At 41.7% G+C, this 26,504-nt stretch overlaps 1 protein-coding gene across 4 annotated transcripts in view; it reads left to right on the forward strand.

Moving 5' to 3' along the window:
• Positions 1-26,504, forward strand: part of SMAD1 (SMAD family member 1) — a 49,173-nt gene that overhangs the window by 18,387 nt on the left and 4,282 nt on the right. For 2 of the 4 annotated variants that reach the window (XM_049815053.1, XM_049815057.1), the window contains exons 1-5: positions 715-2,668; positions 3,740-4,363; positions 17,693-17,950; positions 20,627-20,743; positions 24,645-24,866. In XM_049815053.1, coding sequence (XP_049671010.1) covers positions 3,964-4,363; positions 17,693-17,950; positions 20,627-20,743; positions 24,645-24,866 — 997 coding nt within the window. In that variant the 5' untranslated portion in view covers positions 715-2,668; positions 3,740-3,963. The other 2 variants (XM_049815054.1, XM_049815055.1) reach the window with 2 other exon arrangements.

The raw sequence follows: 26,504 nt of genomic DNA on the forward strand, positions 1-26,504 counted from the left end.
CTCTTCTTTGAGAGCTAGAAAAATAGAACTTCACTCTTAGGCATTTTGCCTAAATACGTTTGTTTAAATACAAGGCTGGCTAAACAGCTCTATATATAATGCTCACCTTTTTTTTTTTATAGGCTTCTCACAAGCTGCATGCATGTTTGTATGTTAGTCCAAAGATTACACAAAAAATAGCAGCAGTGGAGGAAGGCAAATAAAGCAGCAATGGGATTTAAAAGTTTGTTGATTCCAACTCATCCATCAGCAGACAGAATGCATAATAAAAAGTGCATGGGTTTTGATGTGTAAAGAGTGGCTGATAAGTGGGTAACAACTCAATTTCCTTTAAACCGATTCCGGGCTGCCTTTTGGGCAGTGTCCTGTTGTTTGGCCAAGGTTTCTGTTTCACCCGTACCTTGTGAGTAAACACACCCTTCAAGGGCTGGTGGTCACTCAGCTATTGGAAATACTAACTCCAGTTTTCCCCGAAGGGTATGTGTATTTGGGGAAGAAAGATGTGGACTGTGTCATCTGCTGACTCATGGTTTAATCTTTATTTTGCACTTCCAGCTGATAAGACCACTTTGTTAAAAAGTAATACAGGAAATGATGCACTGCAAAAACCAAGAGTGGCAGAAAGGGAAACGGAATGTACTGGCAAGGGCTCAGCACTGCAGACGCGCTCTCTGCTTCTTGGAAACAAAAAACTCCACCTACGCTGCCTTTTTTTTTTTTTTTTTTTTAAGCTTAATACTGGTATTGGTGCTTACTGTGAGTAGTATACAGCAGCCCGTGGGTTTTCTCCCCCTTTACTTTATCTTGCAGCTTGTTCAGGGCTTGGAGTATGCTTTGACTTTGTTTGGGCAGGCAGGAGTGCAGCAGGAGTCCCTGGGCTGCAGCCTGGTGGCCTGCTAGGTCCTGCTGAGCTGCATTACTTCCAAGTGTATCTACAAGTACTGTACCTAATGCTACTCCTCCTGCTCCCAGCGTATTTCTTGCCACAGTTGTTTCTATAGAGATGCCAGCTGTTAAGATAATACCTTTGATTGTGATGGTGGAATATGTTTTGGAGTGTATGATTGTGGGAGTGGGACGTGTGTGTGTGTGTTGCAGGATTTCATCCAAAAACTTCGGAAAATTCTGTTCCAATGGTCTGGCTGCTTGGGGCTGCATCTGAATGTCAGCCTAGTCTTTGCAGAGCTTGTGTACTAGCTCAAGTTAGGTTGTATTTTCAGGCACTGGTGTAAACATACAGTCTTAATAGATGGGACTTTTTTTTTTTTCTTCTTTTTCACAGCAAGTACTTTGGCCAGTTATTTTTAAAGTATCTTGGTGGAAATGGGTCAGGCCTATGTAGAACTGTGTCTGCATTCATTATCAATGTTGAAAGAAGTTTGGATTGAGATTTAGACTTTGTACTTTTTTTTTTTTAGAACTTCAACTTGAGTATTTTAAATATTTTTCATTTAATTCAAATGGATGTGAAGTAGAAAGCTTGATTACTTCCTGATATACCACTGGAACTTGTAACTTTTGTGTGTGGAACTTGTATCTTTCATTTGAATGATACAGAAAAAATATACTTAGAATATCGATTGAGATACAGACTATATATGAGTTGAGAATACCTCTGTTACTTACAAACTCATTTGAGGCACATGTACTGGGGTTCTGGTAATATGGTTCTTAAAATAGCACAGCATTTTAATAGAGCACTTTACAGTGTGTCTAAGGATAAAGTGTACCTGGGGTACAGTCAGTGACAGTAATGGAGTTCCAGTTCATTTAACAGTATAGTACATGCCTAGGTAACAAAATAAATTCTTAAATTTGCCTCAGCCTCACGCAAATCTTCCACTGCATTGACATTATTATTTCAAATACAATTCTTAGCATAAAAGGAGTGGGAAGTATCAGTATGAAGTGTAGGTAGACACGGTCTGTGTCTTGTAGTTTATGTGTTCAGCCTGATAAAACTGAACCTTTGCAATTAGATAATTGTTTTAGTGACAAATTAATTTGAATCAAGTGGATGGTTTTCAGCTTAAAGTACTTCAAGTATAGTGGTACGCGATGAAACCGTTACAGTCCATGATAGTCAAGAGGTTAAGTGTGGCAAAGCATTTACAATTTTAAGATCTGCATTTTTTCGTAGTATAACTATGAAATTTTGTCTGATGCGGGTGTGCTGACACCTATTCTGTGTGTGTACAGGTTGCTGATTGGTTGGGTTTTCTGTGTCTTTCTGATGGCAACAAAAACATTCATATCCTTTTCCCCCTCCCCCTTCCTCTGCAACCTGTTGGTATCCAGTGCAGGATATGTTTCCTGTCGGTCTTCATGCTCTGTTTGAAAATCAGTGTTTTAGTGCTCTTTGTCTCATTTTCCCCACCCTGCCAGCACAGGGTCTCTCCTGCTTCCCCCAGCAGAGCCTCTTGCCTGCTCCCAGCCTGGGCAAGTATAACACTTGCTGCTTGCAGCTGGGGCTTCTTTATATGTGGAGTTCCTCCTCCTCTTCACCCATCGCTTCATCCCTGTACTATGTCTTCTCAACTCGAAGACCAGTGTGCCATCTAAAATCCTTTATTGGGACTTCCTCCTCCTTCCCACTCCTTCGTTGTGTCCTTGAGTACCTCAGGCAGGCATTGCAACAGGAAGGGTCAGGATGTAATCAATCAGTGAAGTAAGTTAATGATATCTTTCCCACACAGTCTGTTTATGAGCTGTGAGGGCTTTTCAGTGGGGTTGGGAGATGGAGTTCTCTTTCTCATGTGAGATGAGTGAGGGCAAGGATCTTTCTAGTTTTCTTTCTCTCTTGGTTTGTTCCTCAAAGTAAGTTGGAGGTGAAACTGGCCTGTTTTTGTTTCAGATCCTGGTATGCACAAGTCTAGTGCAGTGATTTTTTTGAGCTGCATCACTGGCTGTTTGGAGAGGGCTAGGTAGCACAGTGCTGTTGGGGCATATTGCTTCCAGCTGCTCTCTAAAACAAATTAGAGAGCTTGTGATCTTGCACTGGTTCCTTGGGATGTTTTCCTGATTAAGGTTGCAACAGCTGATAGGCAGAGGGGAGTGCCCTTCACACTTAATGGTGAAAAATGAAATCTAAGGGACTGGTTTAGGCTACAGTTAATGTGAACTACATTTCTAATATAGGACCCTTGCCCTTTTGTGGAGTATGTGTGGGAATACAGCCATGTCTTCTTGTATTTTGCCTTTTTCTATCAAGCTTCTCACAATATTAACTAAGGCTATGCTTGGGCACCAAGCAGAAGTATTGTTTGAAGCTGGCAAATGCAGTTGCTGTCCCCCTTGCTGTGTGGCACAAAAATCACTGAGGCCACACAGCAAATTGGATGATGGAACTGAGCTGATGGGGAATTGTCCCACCACCTACCTCTACCCCTTGTCCTCTCCTCCTGCTACCCCCCCCCCCCCCCCCCCCCCGCCTCTTTTGGTTTTGTTTATGCTGTGTCACTATTTTCCAGGGGGATCACCTCATTTATTCAGGGCTGTTTTGGGGAGAGGGTTATATGGGTTTCAGCAGCAGGCCTTGCTGCTTAAAAGTCTTCATCACATGTGCCTTGAGTCCAGTTCTGGAGGCTGTCAACACTTTGTTGTGGGTTTTTTTTTTTTTGTGTTTAGTTGGTTTTTGGTATCACCACTCTTGTGGATTGAAGGGGGATGTTTTTAACTGCTCTGTGTTAATTTAAAAGGTAAAATCCTTTTTTTCTCTCCGTCTGATATTCTGCTGCAGGTTCTCGGCCAGAAGGTTTTAGAGCAATGAGAAGATCGCGTTCTTCAAGGGGGGATGTCAGCACTGCCTTCCTGGGACTGGAGGACTGAAAAGGAGAAAGACCCGGAATTATTTGATATCGGCTGCTTTTGACTACTGACACAATCTGCTGTACCCTGCTGGTGGTGGAAGAACAGGACAGTCTCTCCTGCTTGGTTCTGTGGTATCACCACAGTGGGGTCACCATGAATGTGACAAGTTTATTCTCCTTTACCAGCCCAGCAGTGAAGAGGCTGTTGGGATGGAAGCAGGGGGATGAAGAAGAAAAATGGGCAGAGAAAGCTGTTGATGCGTTAGTGAAAAAACTGAAGAAGAAAAAAGGTGCTATGGAGGAGCTGGAAAAAGCGTTAAGCTGTCCTGGTCAGCCCAGCAACTGCGTCACAATTCCTCGTTCCTTGGATGGCAGGCTTCAGGTTTCGCACCGGAAAGGGCTACCGCATGTAATTTACTGTAGAGTGTGGCGCTGGCCAGACCTGCAGAGCCATCATGAACTGAAACCACTGGAATGCTGTGAGTTTCCCTTTGGTTCAAAACAGAAGGAGGTTTGCATCAATCCCTACCACTACAAGCGAGTAGAGAGTCCTGGTAGGTTCTTCCTTGTTTGTACCTTTACACCTTATCTGAACAATGCAAAGTATGGCAATGAATCATGTGACTCATCAGCTTAAATAAGCAAAAGTGGCTGTTTGCACATGTCAGATTCTTCCTCTGCAGTTTATCTGGATGTAAGCATTAATTAGCAGTTCTCCCTTTCACATGGCAAATGCTTCACTTGTGTAAATGTTTTATCGATATACAGGGCATAGTCTTAGTAATGTCTCAAGCTGCTGGCCCTGGTATCACCTGGTTATGTAGGTGACTGCTGTCCTTCAGTTCATTTGTTTTTCACTGGATTGTGCAGATCAATGAATCTGTATGGAACACTGCAAGCTAACGTAAAGGATTATTGCAGTCTGTGCGTGAAAGTCATTCTGACATACTGTGGTAGTGGTATTCTTATTATTTCCAAATTATTATTTCACTTCTATCACTTTTTGTTTCTTCATTCTCCAGAAGATAATATTGTCTTCAGGATCTCCCACAATTTTGGCCTTTTGAAAAGACTGTGATTTTAGACCCCAGAATATAATCCCCTCGATTTAAAGCTTTGATAGCAATGTTTGATTGTATGTGAAGTTTTACTGTCAGCTCTTCTGTAAGTGCAGTTTGCTTACCTGTTACCTGCTTTCCCACTTCATTTTTTTTAGGGTGCAACCCATTCTCTCTGTCTCCTATTCAAAGGTGAAATGTCTTTTTGATAAATATGTGCTTAATTTTACTTATGCAAGTTTATTATCAGGGAATATTTCCAGGGAGTAAGAGGAAATGTGCTTGGATATATCTACACGGGTCTCCAGCTACTTGTGAGGTTGTACAGCAACATCTGCAGAAATGCACTGCAGGCGTGGGTGGACTTCCGTGGTTTAAATTTGGGAAGTCCATCTGTGTTAGGCATTTCATGAACTATGAAGCTGTCTCTGCAGAGTGGCATGGACACCTTAAGAACCGCAGTGGAAATAACATTGTTGCAAGATTGTTTTCTCTGGATGGAAATTGCATTTGTCTTGGTTCTGCAACACATAGAGCATATCTAGATGTTAAATATTTCCCTTCAGTGTGTCAGTATTGACTTGGAAATCATGTGAATGACAAAGGTGATGCCCATTATTTATGTATTTATGCAGCAGAAGCTTGAATGAAGGAACTCTGCACTGGAAAAACAGTTCTTAAAAATTTTAAAATAAAAACAAACGTTAAAATTCTTAACAATTCCATTTTAAGCAGAAGTGGGATAGTAAAATAGTCGTGTCCTTGTACTGCTAGCTGTCTGCATATGTTTGTGCTAGTTGCTTGCATTCAGTATTCCAAAATACTGAAAATTAAGGTTCCTGAAAAACATCTGTTTCCGTCAGATTGAGCAACATTTGGGCTCTTACTGTTACTGTAATGTCAAATGACATGTTCTAACTCATTTTCCTTTAATCTTGGAAACAATTACTGAGTTTGAGAACGTTCTAATTTGGACCACTTATACCATATTTAAAAACAGGTATTTGTAAATGCCCTGTCAATTCAATGAGATATGCAAGATAAAACTACAATAAAACTTTTGAAAGGTGTCTAACTACAATGTACATTTTAGCTGAGTGCTGCTAAGTAGTTTAAGTGGTTGGAAAGCTAGGGTTTGGGTGTTAAGTCATCTTATGAATCTTGTATTTGGGAAATGGAGCAAAAAGTTATTAACTGTAAGCCTGAATTCTGGATTGCTCTTTAATTGGTTTTGGATGAGATAAAAATCTCTACGTTCATGTAGCTACAGAAATTTTGCTGGAAAAATATCCAAAACAGTAACTTAATCAAGTGGAGATGGTAGAAATAAAATGCTTCCCCTTTTGTCCAGAGAGTATCCTTCTTCAGGAAAAACTAGATATTCTTTGTCAATTGCTTAATAGGCAACTGGGCAGTTTTCTTGTAAGCGTTCGGGGCTGTAGTCAGTTTGACAGAGCTGACAGAATTATTCAGTCTTTCAGAAGCTCAATGTGCTGCTCTAACCACTTAAAATGTTCTGGACGTGGCTGCTGACCAGGAGTTAGCATTCACTTCTGCTGAGGTGCTCTGTTAAATCAGGGTCTGGAGGTACAGTGTTATAGGCATACTGAAATGACGTCTTGAACTTTTAACAGCTTACCGAAGTGCAAGAGGGGGGTTGAAGCCCACTATATTTTTACTGAGGTTTCTGGCTGGATATGTTAAGTAGGAGGGATTTATATTTAGTCAGCCACAGATCTGCCATTGTTTTGAGGGATATTGCATGGAGATGAGTGGGAAAATGTGGCTTTTGGGAACAGGTAGTAGCTGAACTCTCATTTGGCTTGGAGAGCTGTGCTTCATAGCTTATGACTTCTTTTTTCCTGTCCATTCCTTGTTCTTGCTGTCCTTCAAGCATCATCTTTATCTTTGTTTCCTGATAGTCACTCCCAAATTCTGCTAACCGTTTTTTCCCGTTTTTGCCAGGACATTAAAGCACAATTATTGCTGCATAAGTACTTATGCCTTGAGATTAATGGATAGTGGGAATTCATGCATGAGTCACTGTTTCCGACTCCAGCAGATATCAAGGTTTGTGTTTCCAAGGCTATCATTGCAGCCAGGAGGCTTAGAAATGTACTTTGTCTTGACAAAACAAATTTGAAAGCTCAAGATTGTGTACAATGTGCGTTTTCTGTGCAAGGTACATCCTGAAATTCTGTCTCTGCTTGACAGCATGATCTGTATTTAGCTGCTTTGTGCAGAGCTGAAGCGTGTGGTGTGTGCATGGGATGGCATCTATATGTTCACTCTTCTGCTGGTTGTCGTGTGATTTGTTTCAGTGTTGTGTAAGTTTTGAGGAACGGGTTAGCGGTAAATCCTCAAATACGTAAAATCGGGTAATGCTCGATGGTAGGAAATTAGTGCTATGGATGCGTCTCAGTTTTCATGGTGCCAGGGGCATGCATGGATTTTCTGCCATGATTCCTTATTCCGTCCTTGCTGTTTAGCTTGAGAAGATAAGCTTGGAAAACATGAGAGTTGGCATGCTGTGGTGTGTCTGCCAGCTACAAAGCTACACCTGAATCCAAACAAGATTTTTCTGTTAGCCAGGCTAGATAGGAACTGGTTGTAAACAGTCGAGACAAGGTAGAAGACTACCAGCACTCTCCAACAGGGAGCCTCCTAGGTGTCCCTGAGCCCAGTCTGTGCTGCTGCCCTTGCACAAGGAGGGGAACGTGGCATCTGGTGGCCATGTGGGTGTGATGTGGTGGTACCGTATTCATGCCCAACCTGTCCTAGAGGCTCTGCGCAGGCCTGGGTGCCTATCTGATCCTGCGGTAAGTCGATCAAGAAAACTGAAGACAGAAAACTACTTTTTGGCACGGTTAGCTTGGCAAGCTTGGTGCCCTTGGCTCGCTGGCTGCAGAGTCAGACAGGGGCATGGCAGCGGTGGGGGCACAGGGTGGAGGCGAGGAAGGGTGGCCTTCCTGCGAAGGTGTGACGCTCGGTCAGCCTGGGATCAGCAAGCTGCGCCCCCCCCCCAGGTGATGGAGACCTGATCTGTGGTGGAGTGCATAAACAGCTTCTGCTTGCTGTGTTGTGCCAGCACAGCTGTTAGCATGGCCTTGTGCTGAACCAGATCACAGTCACTTTTTCCTTCCCCTGCTGTGTTATCTTCCAGGCTGATCAGAGCAGCGCCAGGGCTCGCCACGTGGCTGCGGGAACATCTGTACCAACACAGCCCTGCGGACAACATGTGGGAAAGGAGTGGAGGTGGTGGGAAATGAAAGGAGAAAGTAGAGGCTGTTTTGTTGCTGGGGTTGGGAATACAACCTTGTACTCGACTGCTAGGAAGAAATATCTCCTTGAGATGTGTTACAGTAGCTCACTGCTGCTGTTTCCTACTTCTGTTGTGTGCAGAATTATTTCTGGTGCAGGGTAGTTAATGGCTGTCAAATTTCTCCCTTGGCAAGGCAAAGCAAAGCTTTTAATTAAGGAGGGCAGGGTATGAATTTGATGCCTTTTTAAAAACTGGCACGCTCAGCTGGTGTGCTCACTTGGCTAGATCTGCTTTTTCTCCTCAGTTTTATTTCTTGGTTTAGAGATATCTGGAAATCAGGCTCATAACCTGGTTTGGGACCATCCTTAAGTATGATCAAGACTTCAGAAATAATTAGGTGTAGAGCATATGTAGAGGCTGTGAGGAAAAAGTGAACACAATGTTCCTCATCTCTCTGAAAATGCCACAAATGACCTCTCAGGTTTTGTTGGAGAATGTGTGAAATGACATTTGGAAGTCCCTCCTGAGATGCTTCCTTCCCTTCTTTTATTCCTTTGGTGTCTGTGGAGATATAGCCTCTGTTGCTTGCCTCTGTCCTCAGTTATGTCCATGGGATCAGGTGAAAAATGTCATCCAGAATTCAGGGGAAAAAACACTCGTTTTTTAAGCCTGGATCCCATTTGCTCTAACAGCAAAACAAAAGGAATGGGATAGGGAGCAGGGAGGATGAAGAGGTGCTTAAATTGACACTGCTATTAAAAAAATAATAAGTCACACCTCTAATGTGGCTTTTGGGGAGGAGGTTCAGTTCTTTTGCCTTAGCTAGAAGGAAGGAAGGAAGATGAAGAAACTGAGTATTTAATTTTCTTAAAGTACTGGTGAACACTACCTTTTAGTTCCATCTGATGCAGAATTGTGTTCCTTTGCCTCTGCTAAGCATCTTTGCTCATCAGCATGCTAGGTTAAAGAGGATTTGAGTTTATAGTATGTTACAAGGGAGGCAAAAGAGGAATTAACTTCTCTTTTATGCTTCATGTGTGGAAGTGGTTGAAAGTGCAGAGTGTTTATGTAAATGGCTACCCCTGACCCAGCAACTGAATGCTGTCTCCTGAGAGTGTTCAGAATCTGCTGATACCTCCTCAGGAGTCAGGCTTGGGAGAAACTGACTCTTCATTGATTTGAGTGAGCTTAAACCTACCTTGGGAAATGCAGTTGTTAACTTTTTGATTTCTGGAGGTGCTTACTGATGCTCCGCTGTGTTTGAAGCATGCGGTGCCCAGGGTAGTAAAACCGGTCAGTCCAGAAGCAGCCGATCTGTCCTCTGAAATATTCCAGTTGCATGGATCAGCCCATTAGCACAGCCACTTGGAGGCAGAAAATAACTACACTTGTGCAGGTTTTTTTGCAATTCCCAACAACATGTAGATAAAAAAGGCTGGATGATTTTCTTCTGTTAAGCTTCACTTGGAGAGCTGTCTGCAGTGTGCTCTACATCAAGGGGCTTTATGAAGCTGATGGTGCCCGTGTTCCACCCAAATCAGGGGTGGAGTAGCAGTTGCTTTTTCATGATGTGGACAAATACACTGTCAGAATGGTTGAATTTTCAATTCTGCCTAAAGATCATGATGTTCCTTTCCATTATAACCATGAATTTAAAGTGGGTGTCTGCTTCAGCAAGCTTCGTTTTGGCAAGAAACGTTTTACCTAACTGTATAGCTGTTTTTTGCCACAAGAGCAGGCCAGGTCCCCAGGCTCTGAGGAGAGAGGTAGGTGTGTCGTGCTGTTTTTGCTCCCGGCATGGACTCCTTGCCTGTGACTATAACCTGATTGTTTTCACATTTGTCTTTGATCTCCTCTGCTGTTTGCTCTAAGTGAGTCTCCATAAGGCTGCACACCTATGGCAGGCACCAGGGGCACAGAAAGAAACTTGAAATGGTGGAAATCCTGGATAAGGCAGGTTTAGACTCACGTGGTCCTGGAAGTAATGCTCCTTGAATGCTCTCCTGTCCAGTGCTGCAGCTCTGGTCCTCAGTGAAAGAAAAATAAGGCATGTTTAAAGGAGCTTTTTAATGCCATTTGAAATTGCACAGATGTTTGGTTGTATATATTGGTCTGGTCATGCTTGTGAGTGCGCTCTCTTTAGGTACTTTACAGAAAAATGAAATGGGTCAGTCAGTCATCCCCGTCTTGTCCCCCTGCAGTTGATTGGCCTAGGATCATTACATAAAAAATTAATATTCCCAAACTGTTTCTAGACAGGGTAAATCGAGAAGAGGATCTTTAAAAACCTGTCACGGCATACTCCCCCTGTGCTTCAAACCTGATGCATCCTGTTGTGGTGGGTCACCTGTCAGATTGCTAATGCTACTTTCTGCAAACAGCAGGGTTCAAATGCAGCTCCTGGGACCATCAAATTGGCAGGTGCAGCGAGTCTGTCCAGATCAAAATTGGAGCCAGGAGGGAAAAGTTGGGAGTAAGCGGTGAGTCCCTTTGGGACTGCAGGCTTGCCTGGCTGGGGTTTTTGGGGTCCCAGGACTTGCTTGGTGGCTCCCACGCTCCAGCACCTGGGAGAACGGGGGTCAGCGGGAGAGCCTCCATGCCGTTTCCAGACAGATGGAAGAGCTTTGATGGCCTGGGCTGGAGAGAGCCCAGCGGAGCAGCTGCCAGCACGATTCCCACAGCACCAGGTCTGGTGGAGGATGATGCTGGCAGCACCAGGTGTCAGAGGGAGGGGGAGAGGTGCTGAGGGAGCGAAGGTGAAAGGGAAGCTGCACTGGGGGTTGTAAGGGAGGGGCAAGCCAGTGCATCCCTTCAGAGTTAACATGGTAGAACCAAGTTAGAAAAATCCTTGTTCCTGCAGGATTTCCCTAGCAGAATTTCTGCACCTCTGCAAGCTGGTAGGTGAGGAAGCAGAGAGTGTTGTTGCTGAGAAGTCTTGCTGTATCACTGTGTAACACTGCTGTTGGGCGTAACTTTAAAAATAGCATGCTACAACAGGTGGGCACAATTATAGGATGATTCCCCAAAATAGCAAGCAACTGTCAGTTTGCTTGGCAAGTAGTATAAAACTTGCCTCATTCTAGTTTTGCAGAATTCGGTTATAAAATTCCCCACCAGAGCTGACTGGGGGGAGAGGAATTGAAATAGGGAGGCAGAAAGGAGGGAATGGTCTAACAACAGGGTTTTCCTTGTCTAACCTCACCATGTGTCAGAAAAATGAGGTGCAATAAAGGGATATTAGTTGTCAAGAAGGATATGTTGGTGTCTTTTTTTTTTCTTTCTTTTAAAATTAACCAGATTCAGATGTTTCTTCTGACTTAAAGGACCAGACTTCGAAGTTTTAACCTACTCAGTGGGACGGTGACTGTGGCTTTTGTACAGGTAATCTGAACTCTGGTCTGTGTAAATGTCTGAGTTAATGTATACTATCACACTGTAACTTCCTCCTGTATCAGGACTGCTTCTCCCCCCAAATCTGCTTACAAGGACTCCTTCACTAATGTGCATACAATTAGTACCAAATTCTGAAATTGGCCTTGACAAATGTCAGTTTAATCAAAATGTTAGCTTATCAGAGCATCCGCAAATAAAATCTGTTAGCTGAATATTGTAATGCAGGAAATGTACTAATATTACTTGCCAAATTCATTTAGACCAGATGTCTGATGTAAAAGTAAAGCCAGTAAAGCAAGTCTTCAGTTGTAACTATGTAAAATGACAAATCAAGCTGTGGGGTCTACTGAAACTGCAAAATAAAATTGAGAGTTGGGAAAACAAGACAGCTCTCGGCTTTCTCCTGGAATAAAAAGCGGCACGTTTGTCCGTCTGTCCCCCCCAAACAGGCTGCTGAATAGCTATTTTTGAGACTTTTCACTTGCAATTACTAGAACATAGGTTTGGAGCAAAAGTCTAAAAGGCTGGCATTTCTGCTTTTGAGAACACAGTAAAGAAAGCCATGTTACCACAGCCAGTAGCACAGCCTTGCTTAAGCCAGGTGGTATTGGAACAACATAAAGTAGCTAGCTCTAGCCTTAGAGATTGCTTTTGCCACAACACTATTAATTTTTTTTTTAAACCAAGAGTAAACTCTATCCTAAGTGTAGACATGTTAAGTGTCTTTGTATGTGAGAACTTGTCCTCTGGTCAAACAATATTTAATTTTGCCAGGTCTTGTTTTAGGCAACACGGGAAAACCTAATGACATTAAAACTTTTCTTTCTACTTGGCGTTTTATTGTTTACAAGCAAGATCTTGGCAAGACCTTGTCAGTCAGCATGCTTCAGTGACTCCCTAATGCTACAGACAGCAAGTAAAACAAAGCACGTTCAGCTGAGCATACGCTGGTACCTGTTCTGTTCCCACTGTGGGACTGGACTGCTCACCAGGATGCCACAGCCAACTTCAGCTGTGGCAGGAAATTAAGCTAGGAGTCTTTAGGAGGGTTGAAATCTGTTAGTTTAACACTGCTGCTGTGTTTTAGGGGGTTTGTGTTGGTTTTCTTTTTTTTGGTGTGTTTGTTTTTTTCCTTCTCCTAACTTTTCATTTTTTCTTACAACTTCATCTTTGCAGGATTTTCTATCTAAAGTATGCAGTACAACCTGCAAGTTCCTTCCCCCCACCCCATGTTTTCATACCCATTTCCAGATAGCACAAAGTGGTGTGTGAGGATTTCCCTCCTTCCTGACCCACAGTTCTATTTTTCTAGTGAAACATAAGTGGCTTTGAATAAATTCATATGAAAATACAGCTATATGATGCTTGGAAATTAAAGTGCACTGTGTAATGATAGTGCCCTCAGGTCTTCATTAGGGCTGAGGGCCCTGTTGTGGTATACGCCTGTACAAACCCTTCGACAGAACATACATTGACCAAGTCGTTATGATTTTTAAGAGCAGAAAGTGCAGCAGCAATTTGCTCATCTCTTTTTTTTTTTTTTTTTTTTTTTTAATTTTATAAAGCTCACAGAAGTAGTAGAACCTACTTTGGCAAGGAAAGTGATCAAAGTCTGCTTTCTTATATGTGGCCCCTTGTATTTCATTACTTGGTCTTTCAATTTCCAGACATGGAAAGAGAGATACCTACCCAAATCATCATGTAACATGCAAAGGGGATAAAAAAAGAGCCCTTGAGGGAAACTAGCTGTCATCTGGGCTTGTGTAAGATAACCGAAACCCATCTGGATAGAAAGTATGCTTCTTTGAAAGTACAGCAGGTCCTTTGGCTTGGATTAGGGTGGGTTTTTTTTTTAATAGAGAAACTTTAGGGGGGAAAAAAAAAGTTATATTCATAAATTGGAGCTCTTCTGTGTTTGCTAAAATCATTATCTCTGGAATGTGAAAATAGAACAAAAAAGAAAACCAAGAAAATCTTTACTCTAGGACAGCACACCTGTTAGTTTTCCGAACAGGATGAAGTGCTCGAGATACGAAGAGTAGAGATCAGTAGCTTTCTTCAAAGGCCACCATTACATTTTCATAAAAGTATTTCTTTCTTGGTGTGGTTAGTTGGAACACTTATCTGAACAGCCAGGTTGTCTTTGGTCTATCTTCTATATTCTTGGCATTCTTGGCTCGTAGATGAAATACGCCTGTGGGTTAAATTGCCCTGTAGCTGTAATTTCTTTAATACAGCTACACTTGTTTGGTGCGGGCATACTCTGGGTATTATTTGCATGGTAAAAACAAGCTACCCAGTTCCCAGGCTGTCTTGACAGATACAGGTTCTCTTCTTAGCTACAGTTCCACAAACATACCCAGCCTGGCTTCCAGGTGATTTATCTTCCTCTTCAACTATTACTAGTAGCATTTCCTCTAGAAGTTGTGTATTAACTCCCAACTGCAGGTCCACATTGACACAAAATCTTGGAGCAAAATTTAGCCCTGGTATAGCCCATAAAACCTTTTAGTCTGGTGTTTGAGAAAGTATAGAAATCAAGCTGTTGGATGACTTGTGGTTTTACTCCATTAACTGGTTTTAACCATTTTAATGAGGTTGAATCTGCAAATCTGTTGCAGTAGCTTTTTTAGACAACAGTGTATTTAATAATACGTTTCATTTAAATATATGCATCCCTATTGAATAGAAACAATGATAATTTTTAAAAATCTTATCTGATTTTTTTGGAATCCGTGTTCCCTTCTGCTGAAGAAGGTAGAGACAAAGGGAGAAATTCTGTCTGCAAACTGTTAAAGCAGCATCCTGCGGAGAGCTGCACAGCAAAGATGTGCACTGGTTCATTATTTTTGTAGCAACAGGTGTGCTGGCTTAGCCCAGAGTAACTCTCTCATGCTTTTTCTCCTTCAATTATACCTCTTCCTGGAGCTGGCAGCTGCAACAGAGATTGGCCTCCTCCCCTGCTGTACTGAGCCTCAGTAATTTGTTATTCCATATGGTTGAGGTCTGCAACCTGACCAGAAGCTCAGTGCCTTACACACGGGCAAGGGGAGCAAGAAGAGGTATGCATCCCCCTTTAAGTTTTGAACTCCTGGCATCCTTCTGTACTTGCGGAGGGCCCAGTCCCTGCTCATGTCTTCGTTCCTGAGTGAACAGCATTTAGATTAACTCCTCTGTGACTCTGGTAGGAGCAACTAGTCTGCAAACAAGCCCGTGAGCTGCAGAGAGATCAGGTTATGGCAGTGAGTGACTGTCTTGGAGTTGCACTAATTGGAGCACTGTAGTGTCTGCCCCACCTGATGTGGCCTTTCAGGATTCTTCCTCCTCATTTAAGGTTGTATGTATTCAGGGAGGATGTGAATTAGGGGCAGCGCTCAAAGTAAATTCTGCAATGATATTTTTGAGACTAGTTGTGCTGTATCAATACCAGTTGTATTCTTTTTTTCCCCTTTCCCCCTTTTCCATGTGCATTTTGAAGAAGTTGGCATTTATTCATTTGAGGTTGAAGTAGCTGGACAGAAAGTATAGGTTTGCATGAGGGAGAGCTAGGAAGAGGGGACTTGTTCTTATTTTGAGTCCTAAACTTCACCAGTGGTTCTGCCCAACAGGAGGAAGCATGCATATATACCTTGGGAAAATCTGGCACTGCTTTATTTTAATTACAGAAAACATACAGAAAATATCCTGTTCTCCTGCTATTTTAAAGTGCTATAAATCGTGTGGCTTCCTGTGATGTCATGTGTGTCATTGTTCAATGTGAGGTAGGGGATGGGAAATGTAGGTGATGTACTGTCTGCACAAATTAGCTTCAGAGAAGTTAATGGTTTGACCTTCTTCCATAGGAAGGAAAAAGATAGGAAAGCTGTGTTTTTAATGCTTGGAAAAGCAAGGAAGAATAATAAAGACAGGAAAGGGAAAATACTTTTTAACACATGATCTCAATGTTACTTTTTTCACTAGTAATTTATTAGCCCAGCAAATGTTGACTATGACAATTAAATAGTGCTTGACCTCACTGCTAGGTTTGACAGAACAAGCTTAATTCTGAGAGATCCTAACATTCAGAGAGATTGGGTTTGACATTTGCTATGTTGTCAGTGAGGGGATTTGTGGTGTCCACCTGAATGTTGAGTAACTCTTTGGGTTTTTTAATGGCTTTTTCCAGTGATGTGTGAGAAAGTCCCTTACCTCTAATGCAACCAGTCTGCATAGCTGAGGGAGATGCAGCTTCTCCTGGAGTGTTTTGCAGTTGAGAACTTCTATAGAATGGCAGGTGGATGTGTTTTGTTTCAGAAAATGCCATAATTAGGAACTTCGTATGTTTCTTGTAAAGTGGAGTTCGTTAAAATTTTCACATCTGAACAAATCTACTTAGGGTGACATCTGCCTCAAATATTTGAGATCTGTTGGAATCTCAGTGAAGCTGCCCTAAGAAAGTGAGACATCAGATTCAATTTTTAGGGCAGCCTTAATTTTGGTAGGGGTGGGCGGCAGTGTTCAGTGTATGTTCAGTGAAGATTTCTGGGATCAAACTTTCCATGCATTAATGCCACTAGCAGGCAAAAATCTGGTGGCTTAATTTCTCTCTTAGGTATATGCCAAGGGAAACCTCCTGCTTTTTTTTTTCTTTTCTTTTTTTTCCTCTTTTTTTCCAGTTAATCTGCGACTTGCTTTAGGACTAGTGAGTGAGTTTTGTGCGTGGCATCCTTTTGTATCTGTTTTTTAAACATGGACCTAGACCTCAGGCCTGGTCTGTGCATCAAGCGGTGTCCTGGTGCTCTTGGACTCCAGGACACTCACATAAGTATCTGAATGCTCTGTATAAGCAGAGTGCTGGAAGAGTAAAGATGCCCCGGTGTCTTGGAAGAACCTGTTTGTCTTGGCAAGATGTTTTGGTGTTTTTGCAATTAATTTGTAATTCAGCCTTTCAGTGAAGCAGCTGTCTCTGAAACACCTTTCTTAATCTGAGTGATAGTTATGTCTGTATAGGCTTGTCATGTATACATGCTCCTGTTCCTCTTCTGTATGCCGGGCAGGTGTCTCAGGGAGAGGGGATGGTAGCCTGACTTGCTTTTGCTGTTTTTTGTGTTTTTTCAGCACCCTCCCCTGAAGGCAGGCTACCCTGGGGGGTATCTTCCAGTCCTGTTCAGCCATGGAGCTGGGAAGTGGAAGTGCTGAAGGGTGGCGGATGTGGAGAGGAATAACTTCTTTATTTCACTTCCACTTCTTTGTGCATGCATCTCCCTTTCCGTGCCCTTGCCTCTCTTCTTTCCCCATCACCCAAGAATCTCAATCTATAACAAGACTGGCTTTTAATCCTTTGAGTAGCTTGGACTTTGCTGTGAGGTGTTCAAAGATAGAAGCTGAGCCACTGGAAAAAGAGCTGATTCTTTTATCTTAGTGTATCTGGTATCATGTTCATATTCCCAGTTAAAAAGAGACCTTTGTTTCCCTGCTGGTGAGGAGGCCTTGGGAGTATGGTGAGACTAGCAGTTTCTGATGTGTGTTTCTCTGATCCCACAGTAGTATATAGTTGAAGCTCAATTGCTGTCAGTTGGTTTTTTTGAACTACATAATTTTGTTTAAATTGCACATTTTGTAAACTGACTTGAAGAGTTAATAACTGTTTTAATACTAACTTGTAAGAACATGGTCCAGGTTAAAAATAAAATTACAGCTGTTGGGACGAGACTGAGTTCAAGGCCTATTAGTATTGTCTTCAGAAAAAATATCTGTCCTTATTAGCAAGGTTTTGGGTTACAGGCCATTACGTGATTAGCAGGATCACAAGTACAGCAAAATGAACTGCATGTCAGCATTGTAATGCATTTACTTCCCAGCATTTCTTTGTGCGAAGAAAACTAAAATGCAGAATTGCGGTTTGTTCTTGGCTCTTCTCCACTGGCCCTCTGTGAAAACAAGCTCTCATCTGGCAAACCAGGTAGCTAGCACGATCGCTATGAATTCAAGCTATGCGGTAACCGGATATAAGGAAAAGAGTTCTTGCTTGGACATGTGCTCCTAGATTTGACTACCTTGTTTTTAAGACAGATGTGAATATGCCCTAGGGGAGGAAGAATGTGTTGGGTGTTTTTTTTCCCCCTGTATAGCCTAGTCCTTCAGAACAGAGTCTCTAATGCTGTGGCTTTTCCCTCTTTCTCCCTTTCCAGTCCTTCCTCCGGTGCTGGTTCCAAGGCACAGCGAGTACAATCCTCAGCACAGCCTATTGGCCCAATTCCGCAACCTGGGACAAAATGAGCCCCACATGCCGCACAACGCTACTTTCCCGGACTCTTTTCAGCAACCCAATAGTCACCCGTTCCCCCACTCACCTAACAGCAGTTATCCAAACTCGCCTGGAAGCAGCAGTAGCACCTACCCGCATTCTCCAGCCAGCTCAGACCCGGGAAGTCCTTTCCAGATGCCAGGTACAGTCAACTTCATTTCCCCTTCAGAAGGGAGAAGGTGGTTGGACATCACTGGTATAATGATTTTTTTGCTTAATAATACTAAATTATGAGCCAACACTTGTGTTGGATAGTAAGCCAAGAGATACAAAGTAATAAAGACTATGTAGTCTCTTTGTCTAGTAATAATATTGAGGATTTTAATAATTGTCCTTCTTTCAAACACAGTTAACACATTACAGTAAAACTCTTCTGGGGCAGAGGGAGGGATTCAAAATGGTTTGGGGATTAGTTCAACGGTTTAGCCCACAAAGCATAGTGTTTAATGCACAAGAAGTGTAATGCTACAGATCATCCTTGCTTAGGAAAGAGATCATCATAAATTCAGCACAATGCTTTAGTTCTGCAGAAGGAGGATGTTTCACAAGGGGATCATGCTATTGCTACTTGATAAATTTTCTTCACATAATGATGTAATTTCAAGAAACAAATATACTTCAACTGAAAAACAATCCCTTAAGGGCCTGAAAAGAAATCCTTGTGCTGCTTTGCTTCCTGAAGTCAAAGAAGTAAGAACCATTCTTTGTTGATGGATGTCCGTAGAAAATTCTGTGAAGCTGTCTTTTTTTTTTTTTTGGTCTTTCCATACAGATGGATAAAAATACTGCAGAAGCAGTCTGTGACAGATTTGTTGATCTAGATGCTGGGAGAAGGAGTCCATACAAATGCTTACTGATGTTCTGTTTGCATGTTTTCTTTGGGGGCTGAGGGAGGGCATATATAAACAAAACGGCAGACTTGTGAAAAATCTGTTTTCTATTACATGAAATTAACATCCATAGATTTCTGCTGCTGATAGTTGTTTCTCTGTAAATTTTTCTCTTGTGAGTAAAGACTACTGAATATGTAGAGGCAGGAGGGAAGGAGAGTTTGTATTGGCTTTTCTAAAAAAATGTAAAAAGTTGCCACAAAACCAGCTGTCTTTGCTCCCCCCCCAAATATGATTAGTGTGGTTGGGGCTCTTCCAGCAGAGATACAGGCTTCTGTAACAAGGTCTTCCTGAGCGCTGGCTTGTGGAAGTTCACTTGATCTTTGAGCGTCTGTTCTGTCTGCATGCCCATAAAGACAAGTCAGCAGCTGCAGTGAAAAAATTGAATTAGAGGGGAGGTCAAGATACTAATGTCCTTGACGCTTAGCTCTGGACGGTTGTCTGTCTTGACTACTGGGGAAAGAGGCTGACTTTTGGAAATTAAAAAAAAAAAAAAGGCAGTTATCCAGAGGTCTTGAAAACTTTCTAGGTACTGGCTAATTCATTGCCTGTGGCCTTACAATCTTGTTTTCCTACCTGTGCATCACTGGTGTTATGTTTGCACACATACAAACGTTTAAGGCTTAGTAAAACACAAGACTTGAACTCCTGTGGAGACTGTTAAGCTTTTAATGCAGTCCTGTTTGTCACCTCTTTCTTTCTCTGCTGCTCTCTTGCCCAACTGGTGGTATCCAAGTAAGGGAATTATCAAGGTACCTGCCAGTATTAGATGTAAAACCTGAACAGTAGGCAGTTAATAGATTACATTAGCATGTGTTTTCTTAAAAAAACCAAACAAAAAAAAACCCCCCAAAACCAAAACCACCCCACAAAGAAACAAAACATACAAAACAGCGGTATGATTCTCCTGCCTTTTGTTGATGCTAATTTGGTTTTCAGGGTTTTGGAGGCCCCTGTGATTATTTATTTCCATGCTCTCAGTAATGGAAGTAAATATGGGATGAGCAGCAGCAGTGTTCACTAGAGATAGTGTAGTGGTAATCTAATCTCATCTTTTGCAGGAAAGCTTGCAGGGATCAGGCAAGGGTTTCTCTCTTTTGCATGTACCTCTGTGCAGTTGATTTGAAGGAGGGTGTCCTCTGGTGTATTGGGAAATGGTGACATTGGCAACTTCCTGCAGCTTCTAAGAAGCCATTTGGGAAGCTTTCCCAGAAGTGAAATAGGCAGCTGAAGGGCAATGTGAGTACCTGGCTGGGATGTTTCAAACAGGGCTGAAAGCAGTGTGTTAGTGAATACAGTCGTTGTGCACAGGCTAGTTTTATGCTAGTGATTCAGTCCTGAACGGAGCAGTACAGCCAGTAGGAGACACTGACAGATAAATTACAGACCCAGGCAGCTAATTCTGTGCAGTTTGGGTTCCTGAACACTTTCTACTGTTGCCAGTCTAGGGAAACAGAGCTAATACTTCACAATGACAATAAGTAAGGTCCCAGATATATCTGGGAAGTTTGCTTACTTTGCTGATAGAATCACGTTGGAAACAGGAAGGTTCAGACTGGAAGTTTTCTGCTCCAACTTCTGTTCACATTTACCATATGCGATATCTACTTCTGGTCTGGTCCTGAGACCTCTTTGTGCCTTATTGTCTATATGGCACTTTCAACCTGCAAAAAATGCGGGCTGGAAACATAGCTGAGCTTTCTTTTTGGCTTGTGGCTTGTTTTTATTGCAGTTGTGCTTAATATGCACACTAATTCTTTGCTTTCCTGATTCAAGGTCCATGATTGCTTTCTCAGAGTTCTAGTGGGTGGAAGTCTATAGCTGAGTCAGGCTGGAAGCATTTCCAGACTAAAGCTGTTTATGTGGGTATGTATATATACTTTAAAGAGAGGAGAGGACTCATGTATCTCTGCCTTTTCTATATTTAGCCGATACTCCCCCTCCTGCTTACCTGCCTCCGGAAGATCAGATGACACACGATACCTCCCAGCCAATGGATACCAACATGATGGCACCCACAATTCCTCCTGACATACACAGAGGAGGTAAAAACACTTCCTTCTTGTCTTCTGCTTTGCTTTTTAAGAGTAAAGAACTTTCAGAATTTAATTTTAATAGTTGAGTTTCAATTTTGGATGTACGTTGTTTATGGAGATTTTTAGCTGTAGAAAAGAAAAAAAACAAGCGGTGTAAATTTTTTCTGTTGTTGTAAGGGATGAAATAGTAAATCTGGAGATAAAAAATTATAAATGTAAATATCTATTTAGGACAAGAAGCTGTCATGTGACTCTTGGAAACATGTAAAGTGTATGGGGGTTAGTACTTACTCCCAACCAACTCAATGGCCAGTCATGTTATGTTTTGTAATGTGGAACTTCCACTAATCGCCAAACAGAAAGAATTCCTATGATGCTACGCATTTCCGTGTGCGATGCTGAAATTACACGTGTGCAAGGAAAGGAATGTCTTTCTCTCTTATGATTACATTGATTTATTGGAATGATCCAGTTAATGCTGTATAAAGCCTACTGAATTGTGGATGACAGTAGATATGGTCAAGAATAGCTCTCCAAGCAAAGACTTGATCAGAGGAGGGATGCAAATACTGTCAGTTATGTAAATGCCCAGAGACATTTTACATGGCTAACTGGAATATCTGTATTTTTTCCTCTAAGACAGTACATCTCATAGAATTGTTTTTTCTTATTATGTTTTTGTCCTGAATTCTAAACTTAGTCCTTAAAGAGTATGCTCTGCTTTTAATAATTTACCCTTCTCCTGGTCATAAGGGTGTTTGAGGTTTTTTTGTGTTTTGTGTTGTTCCAACCTCTCTCCCCATTTTTTTTTTCCATCTTTGAGTTATGCAGTGATAGCACTTGGTTCAGATTTCAGACCTGTCTGCCTGAGGTGTGGCACTGCTACAAACTTTAAAATCTGTATTAAAAAAACCCAAACAACCCTATTGCTTTATGTACTATGACGCAAACATCTCTTTACACATTGCTTTTTAAAGCCTTTGCAGCCAGCTGTGACTGCTGAGTAAAGGATTTAGTGCATTCATCACATTGTGAGAAATAGCCCCTTTAGAGAACACATAAGCTTACGCAGTTGTGGCCCATGCCAAGAAAGAGCAGCAAACTGGATGCTGTGCCAGAATGATTATCAAGATCACAAGCATATGAACAATTTAACTGTTGTTTGATTTTTTTAATTTGTTTTTTTGTTTTTTTGTTTTTTTTTTTTTTTAACTTGTTGCTAAGGTTAATGTCTACTTTCAGGAAGTATATTTGCCCTTTTAGAACAATTTGGATAGCTTTTGTGCTAACCTGTTTACTCTCTATGTGGAATGAGTTTTGCATGTGATAAATCTTATCTGTAGCATTTCCACTTTTTGCTAATCCAGTACACTCACTCTGTGTGTATGTATAGTCCTTGCTGGCCCAAAGTACATTTATCAATGTTTATGCCTAACTGCAGGCCTTTTCATGTTTGTCCCTCTCACAAAATTCACGAGTACTGTAGGATTCCTCTATTACATGAGAGTTGATAAAGAGAAAAGGGTTTACATTTTTAGTCTTGCTTTTTAACATTCAACCACTTAAAAATAAAAATTGTTTATTAGTATTTTTCCCTCCTAGTAAAGGACAATGGATTTTCTCCCCTGTCCCTTCATTTAAAAAAAACCACAAACAAACCTTACTTCTGTGTGCCTTTACATGTTTATTATTCATATATGTATGCTCTAATTGCACTACTTGAAAATCTGCTGCAGGTTGTAAAAGAAGAGTTTTTGCTGTGAACTTACTGCAGCATTTTTGTTGCAGACTTCTTAGAAGTGTGTTCTTCATGGTGATTTGTTAGTCTTAAGAGATTTGATTTAACAAGCTGCATCCTGTCAATGAAGTTGGGTAATTTCCATTGTTGGCCCATGCTGGGAATAGAGAGACTAAACGCACCTGCTCTGCATGACTTAAAGCAAATGTAAGGAAGTTAGTGTGAAATCTGTGTGAGAGAGATATGATTCATTCTGTAAGAATGGCCAGCTGGCAAAATTTCTTCCTGACTTTGAGAACTGGGGCAAAGCTGCAGCTTTGATAATTACTGGCATCTTCATGGGAATTAAAAGTGTAGTAACCTCTTACTAATAATTAATGAGTGATTTTTATTATATTTTATTGTTTGGGTTTTGGTTTTGGGTTTTTTCTTTTTACAGTGACGTGAAAGGATAGAAAATGCTAGGGTATCAGGAAAGATCAGCTCCTTTTTACCAGTGTTTTAAGCAAGTTATTGGTCAGCAGTAGACACTGCGCTCATAAGTTTTGCACAGTGATGTAGGATGTGTTATCCTGCTTTTCGTTATTTGCCACCTTTTTTTATCTTCTATTTGCTGCTGGTTTGTGGGAGGATGTTTTAGTTTTTGTTTTGCATGTGTCAGAAAACTTATAATGGTATGATCTGTGAACAGAGGAAAATATGAAGACTGGTCTTAGCTGGCTGATCCCATGAAGCTGGGAGAAGGAAACCTCTGGCCAGAGAAACAGGTTTTCCCATAGTACCAGTCTGATTTTCATTTTAGCACTTTGACCTGTAGTTGGAGCTTTAATCTGCAAAGTTGGTATCTTAGCAGCAAGTCCAACTGTGCTAGGCTTAGCAGTGAAATAGTCTCCTTCATTTAAAAGAAACCACATAAAGCAACCACATCCCTTCGCTAGTCTCCTTTTATTTGGAGGCAGTTTAATAATTTGTAGCTATGTTTGGCACTTGAAAGAGTGCACACTGGGTGGAGATACCTGAAGAAGCCTGTGCTGCTGTTGGACACCCACTGGGGAAACTCTTTTTGGTAAAGACCTTCGGTATCATCTGGAGAAATGGTTCCCTGTGCACAGTCACAAGTGTTACCTCAAGACTTCAATGTGTTTCTAGAGCTTGATGGGTAGAAGTTGTGAACCAGGAATTTCCTGTTGGCATTCTGCACGATTCCCAGCTTCAGTGAAGAGCCTGCTGAGGAGGAGCTTCTTGTTACCAGAGTCTGGAAAACCACCTTCTGAGAAATCCTTGCTATTACTCAACAAGTAATTCTTTTGGTGATGAACAGTTGCAGATTTTCCATTTGGTAGCACTTGGTGAATAAAAGGTTCTCATTAAATAATATCTTCCTCCATTTCATTTGCTCTTCAGCACAGTGTTAATTGTTCGGCTATGCTCTTGTTCAGCTTCTGATCCCAAGAAATATCTAATCATACTGAAGATGGGCTTCATGCATGTTCTGCAGACAAATATCAATCTCTCTTAGTTTTTTTTAAATCTCCTACCCTTCCCCCAAGAAGCCCAGGAGGAATATTTGTGCACACCCCGAATGGTGAAAGATTTATCTTCTGACTGTATATTTAAGCTACCTTGCTATACTTCTTGCTACCCGAAGTTACAAATGGTCTCTTGTGCAATTTTGTGTTGCTGTTTCTTCCTGTCACTGTAAAACTTTGCAGTAAGCACAGAGCTGATTTGTAATTTGGTAGCTGAGTAAAATGAACTGAAGTAAAAGTTCATTTACTAAATTGGGAAGAAAGCTGAGCTGTATAATTGTAGTATTTCTCTGTTGTCTGGGCCCGCACCGTAGTGTTGTAGAAAATGCGGCAGGGATATTGGGGTGCTCGTTGATACGCGCCCAGGAGCTTCCTGCACTTTTCTGTTGATGTCTAGTGCCAACCTTTGTCTCTTGTGAGTCTTGTGCAAGTAGAGGTGAGGTGAAATTATTCCATTGTATGTCTGTGGCTGTGAAGAGTTAAAAAATAACTGAAGGTAGACGAGCCTTCATTTAGCTGCAGTTGTTTATCCGGCTCATCTTTCAGTGACCTTCTGCCAAAATCTGCAGGTTTATCAATCTCCACGTCTTGAGCCTGTATTCCAGCACTGTTAGATTGTAAGGTTTCCATTGTTGCTTTACAGATGTTCAGGCAGTTGCTTACGAAGAGCCAAAGCATTGGTGCTCCATTGTCTACTATGAGCTGAATAATCGTGTTGGGGAGGCGTTCCATGCTTCTTCCACCAGTGTCCTCGTTGATGGCTTCACTGATCCTTCAAACAACAAGAACAGATTTTGCCTGGGGCTACTCTCGAATGTTAACCGCAACTCCACCATTGAGAACACTAGGCGGCATATTGGCAAAGGTGAGTTGCATGGATCTTTGCATCTGTTTTTTGGGTTTAGGGGGGGCGGGGCACGATTTCCCCTAGATGTGACAACCTGGGCCACTTGCCTCAAGAGCAGGCTGGTCTTCCCAAATACATGGGATAAGTGCTTGTGTTGGTAAGTACATAATTCTCTGGCCAGGTCTTATAAGCACAGTATTGTTCTTACCTGGTGTGTAATTACAGGAAGCTTTTACCCTTAATCAATTTTTAATTGCCTGAAGGCTATCATAATCTTAATTAGAATGAGAGCTTAAGGTAGTTTGTCTAATGAAATGTCTTGATTTATATTGGTCATTGGAGTATATGGAAATGCAAATTATAGTTCTTGGCACCAAATTTTTAGCTAGCCTTAGTTCCAACATAAATTAGCTATCCTAACATGTATTTAGAGAGACAGCCTGATAAAACAGTTTTTCCAAATGCATTTTTCATAGGCTGGTGATTGTTTCAGTGGAAGTTTTGTGCTTCTATGGCTGAGACAGTGTCCTGCAAAAGAGAATATCTTCTGTTTTACGTGTGACTTAATACAGTCCTCTTTTCTGAGAACTCGCCTATAATGCAAATGACTGGCAAAACTGACATTGCCCCTTGCAGATGGGGCATTCCTGCCAGATACGTTTTTTAGGTGTTTACATTATTAGTAAACTCTTAAATTTTCTGAGGCAGTTGAGGGTTCAGCATGCCCAAGCAGTGTGGTCTATGTTGTAAGTGCCAGTTAATGAAGTATCTTCTTCCTACTTAGAGGAGGAAAGAATTGAAACTGAAGAGAACTCTCAGGTCTTCAAGTTGAGCCCTCAGTCTGGACAGCTTTTCTCTACATGAGGACTTGTGCTGCTCTCAGCAGTACACCACACCTGTGCTGTGCCACTCAAGTCCTAATACTTCATCCTTCTTTTCCTCCCCATCCATCTTACCAAGTATCAGGATATTTATTTAACACCTCATTCATATTCCTGTTAAAAGTAACCCAGCTGCAAGCAGAGTTCTGCTGAAGCACTTAACTATGTGTGTACTGAAGCAGCGTGTGGAAGAGACAAGGACGCTGTTGAATAAGTAAATGTGTACAACTAATGATGATGTAGAACTGTTAGTCTTTGAGGAAGGAGGTGTAAATCCCAAATTTGAAGACATAGCCATAAATGTTTTTGCAGATCAGGTGGGAGTGTATATGTACCCATACAGGTACACGCATAGTCAGCGGCAAAATCTTACACGACAGAGCACAGTCAAGGCTGACTGGACTTGAGTTTAGTTTTTAAATTCTGTGTGTTTGCTTCTCTGACTCATGACACTGTGGGAAGTGAAAGGTTTAAACAGCAAATAATCATTTTTAAACACAAAAGGCAAATTTTCTTGCTTTCTCAAAGCCTTTGGAATTGAGTTCTACTGACAGCAAATCTCCACAAAGTTTCCCTGTATGTCATAGAATCATAGAATCGTTTAGGTTGGAAAAGACCTTCAAGATCATTGGGTCCAACCATCATCCATGCCCACTAAACCATGTTCTGGAGTACCTTGTCTACGTGCTTTTTTGAATTACCTCCAGGGATGGTGACTCAACCGCTTCCCTGGGCAGCCTGTTCCAATGTCTGACAACCCTCTCAGTAAAGAAAT

The sequence above is a fragment of the Accipiter gentilis genome, chromosome 12 (assembly GCF_929443795.1).
Source record: "Accipiter gentilis chromosome 12, bAccGen1.1, whole genome shotgun sequence".
Lineage (NCBI taxonomy): Eukaryota > Metazoa > Chordata > Aves > Accipitriformes > Accipitridae > Astur > Astur gentilis.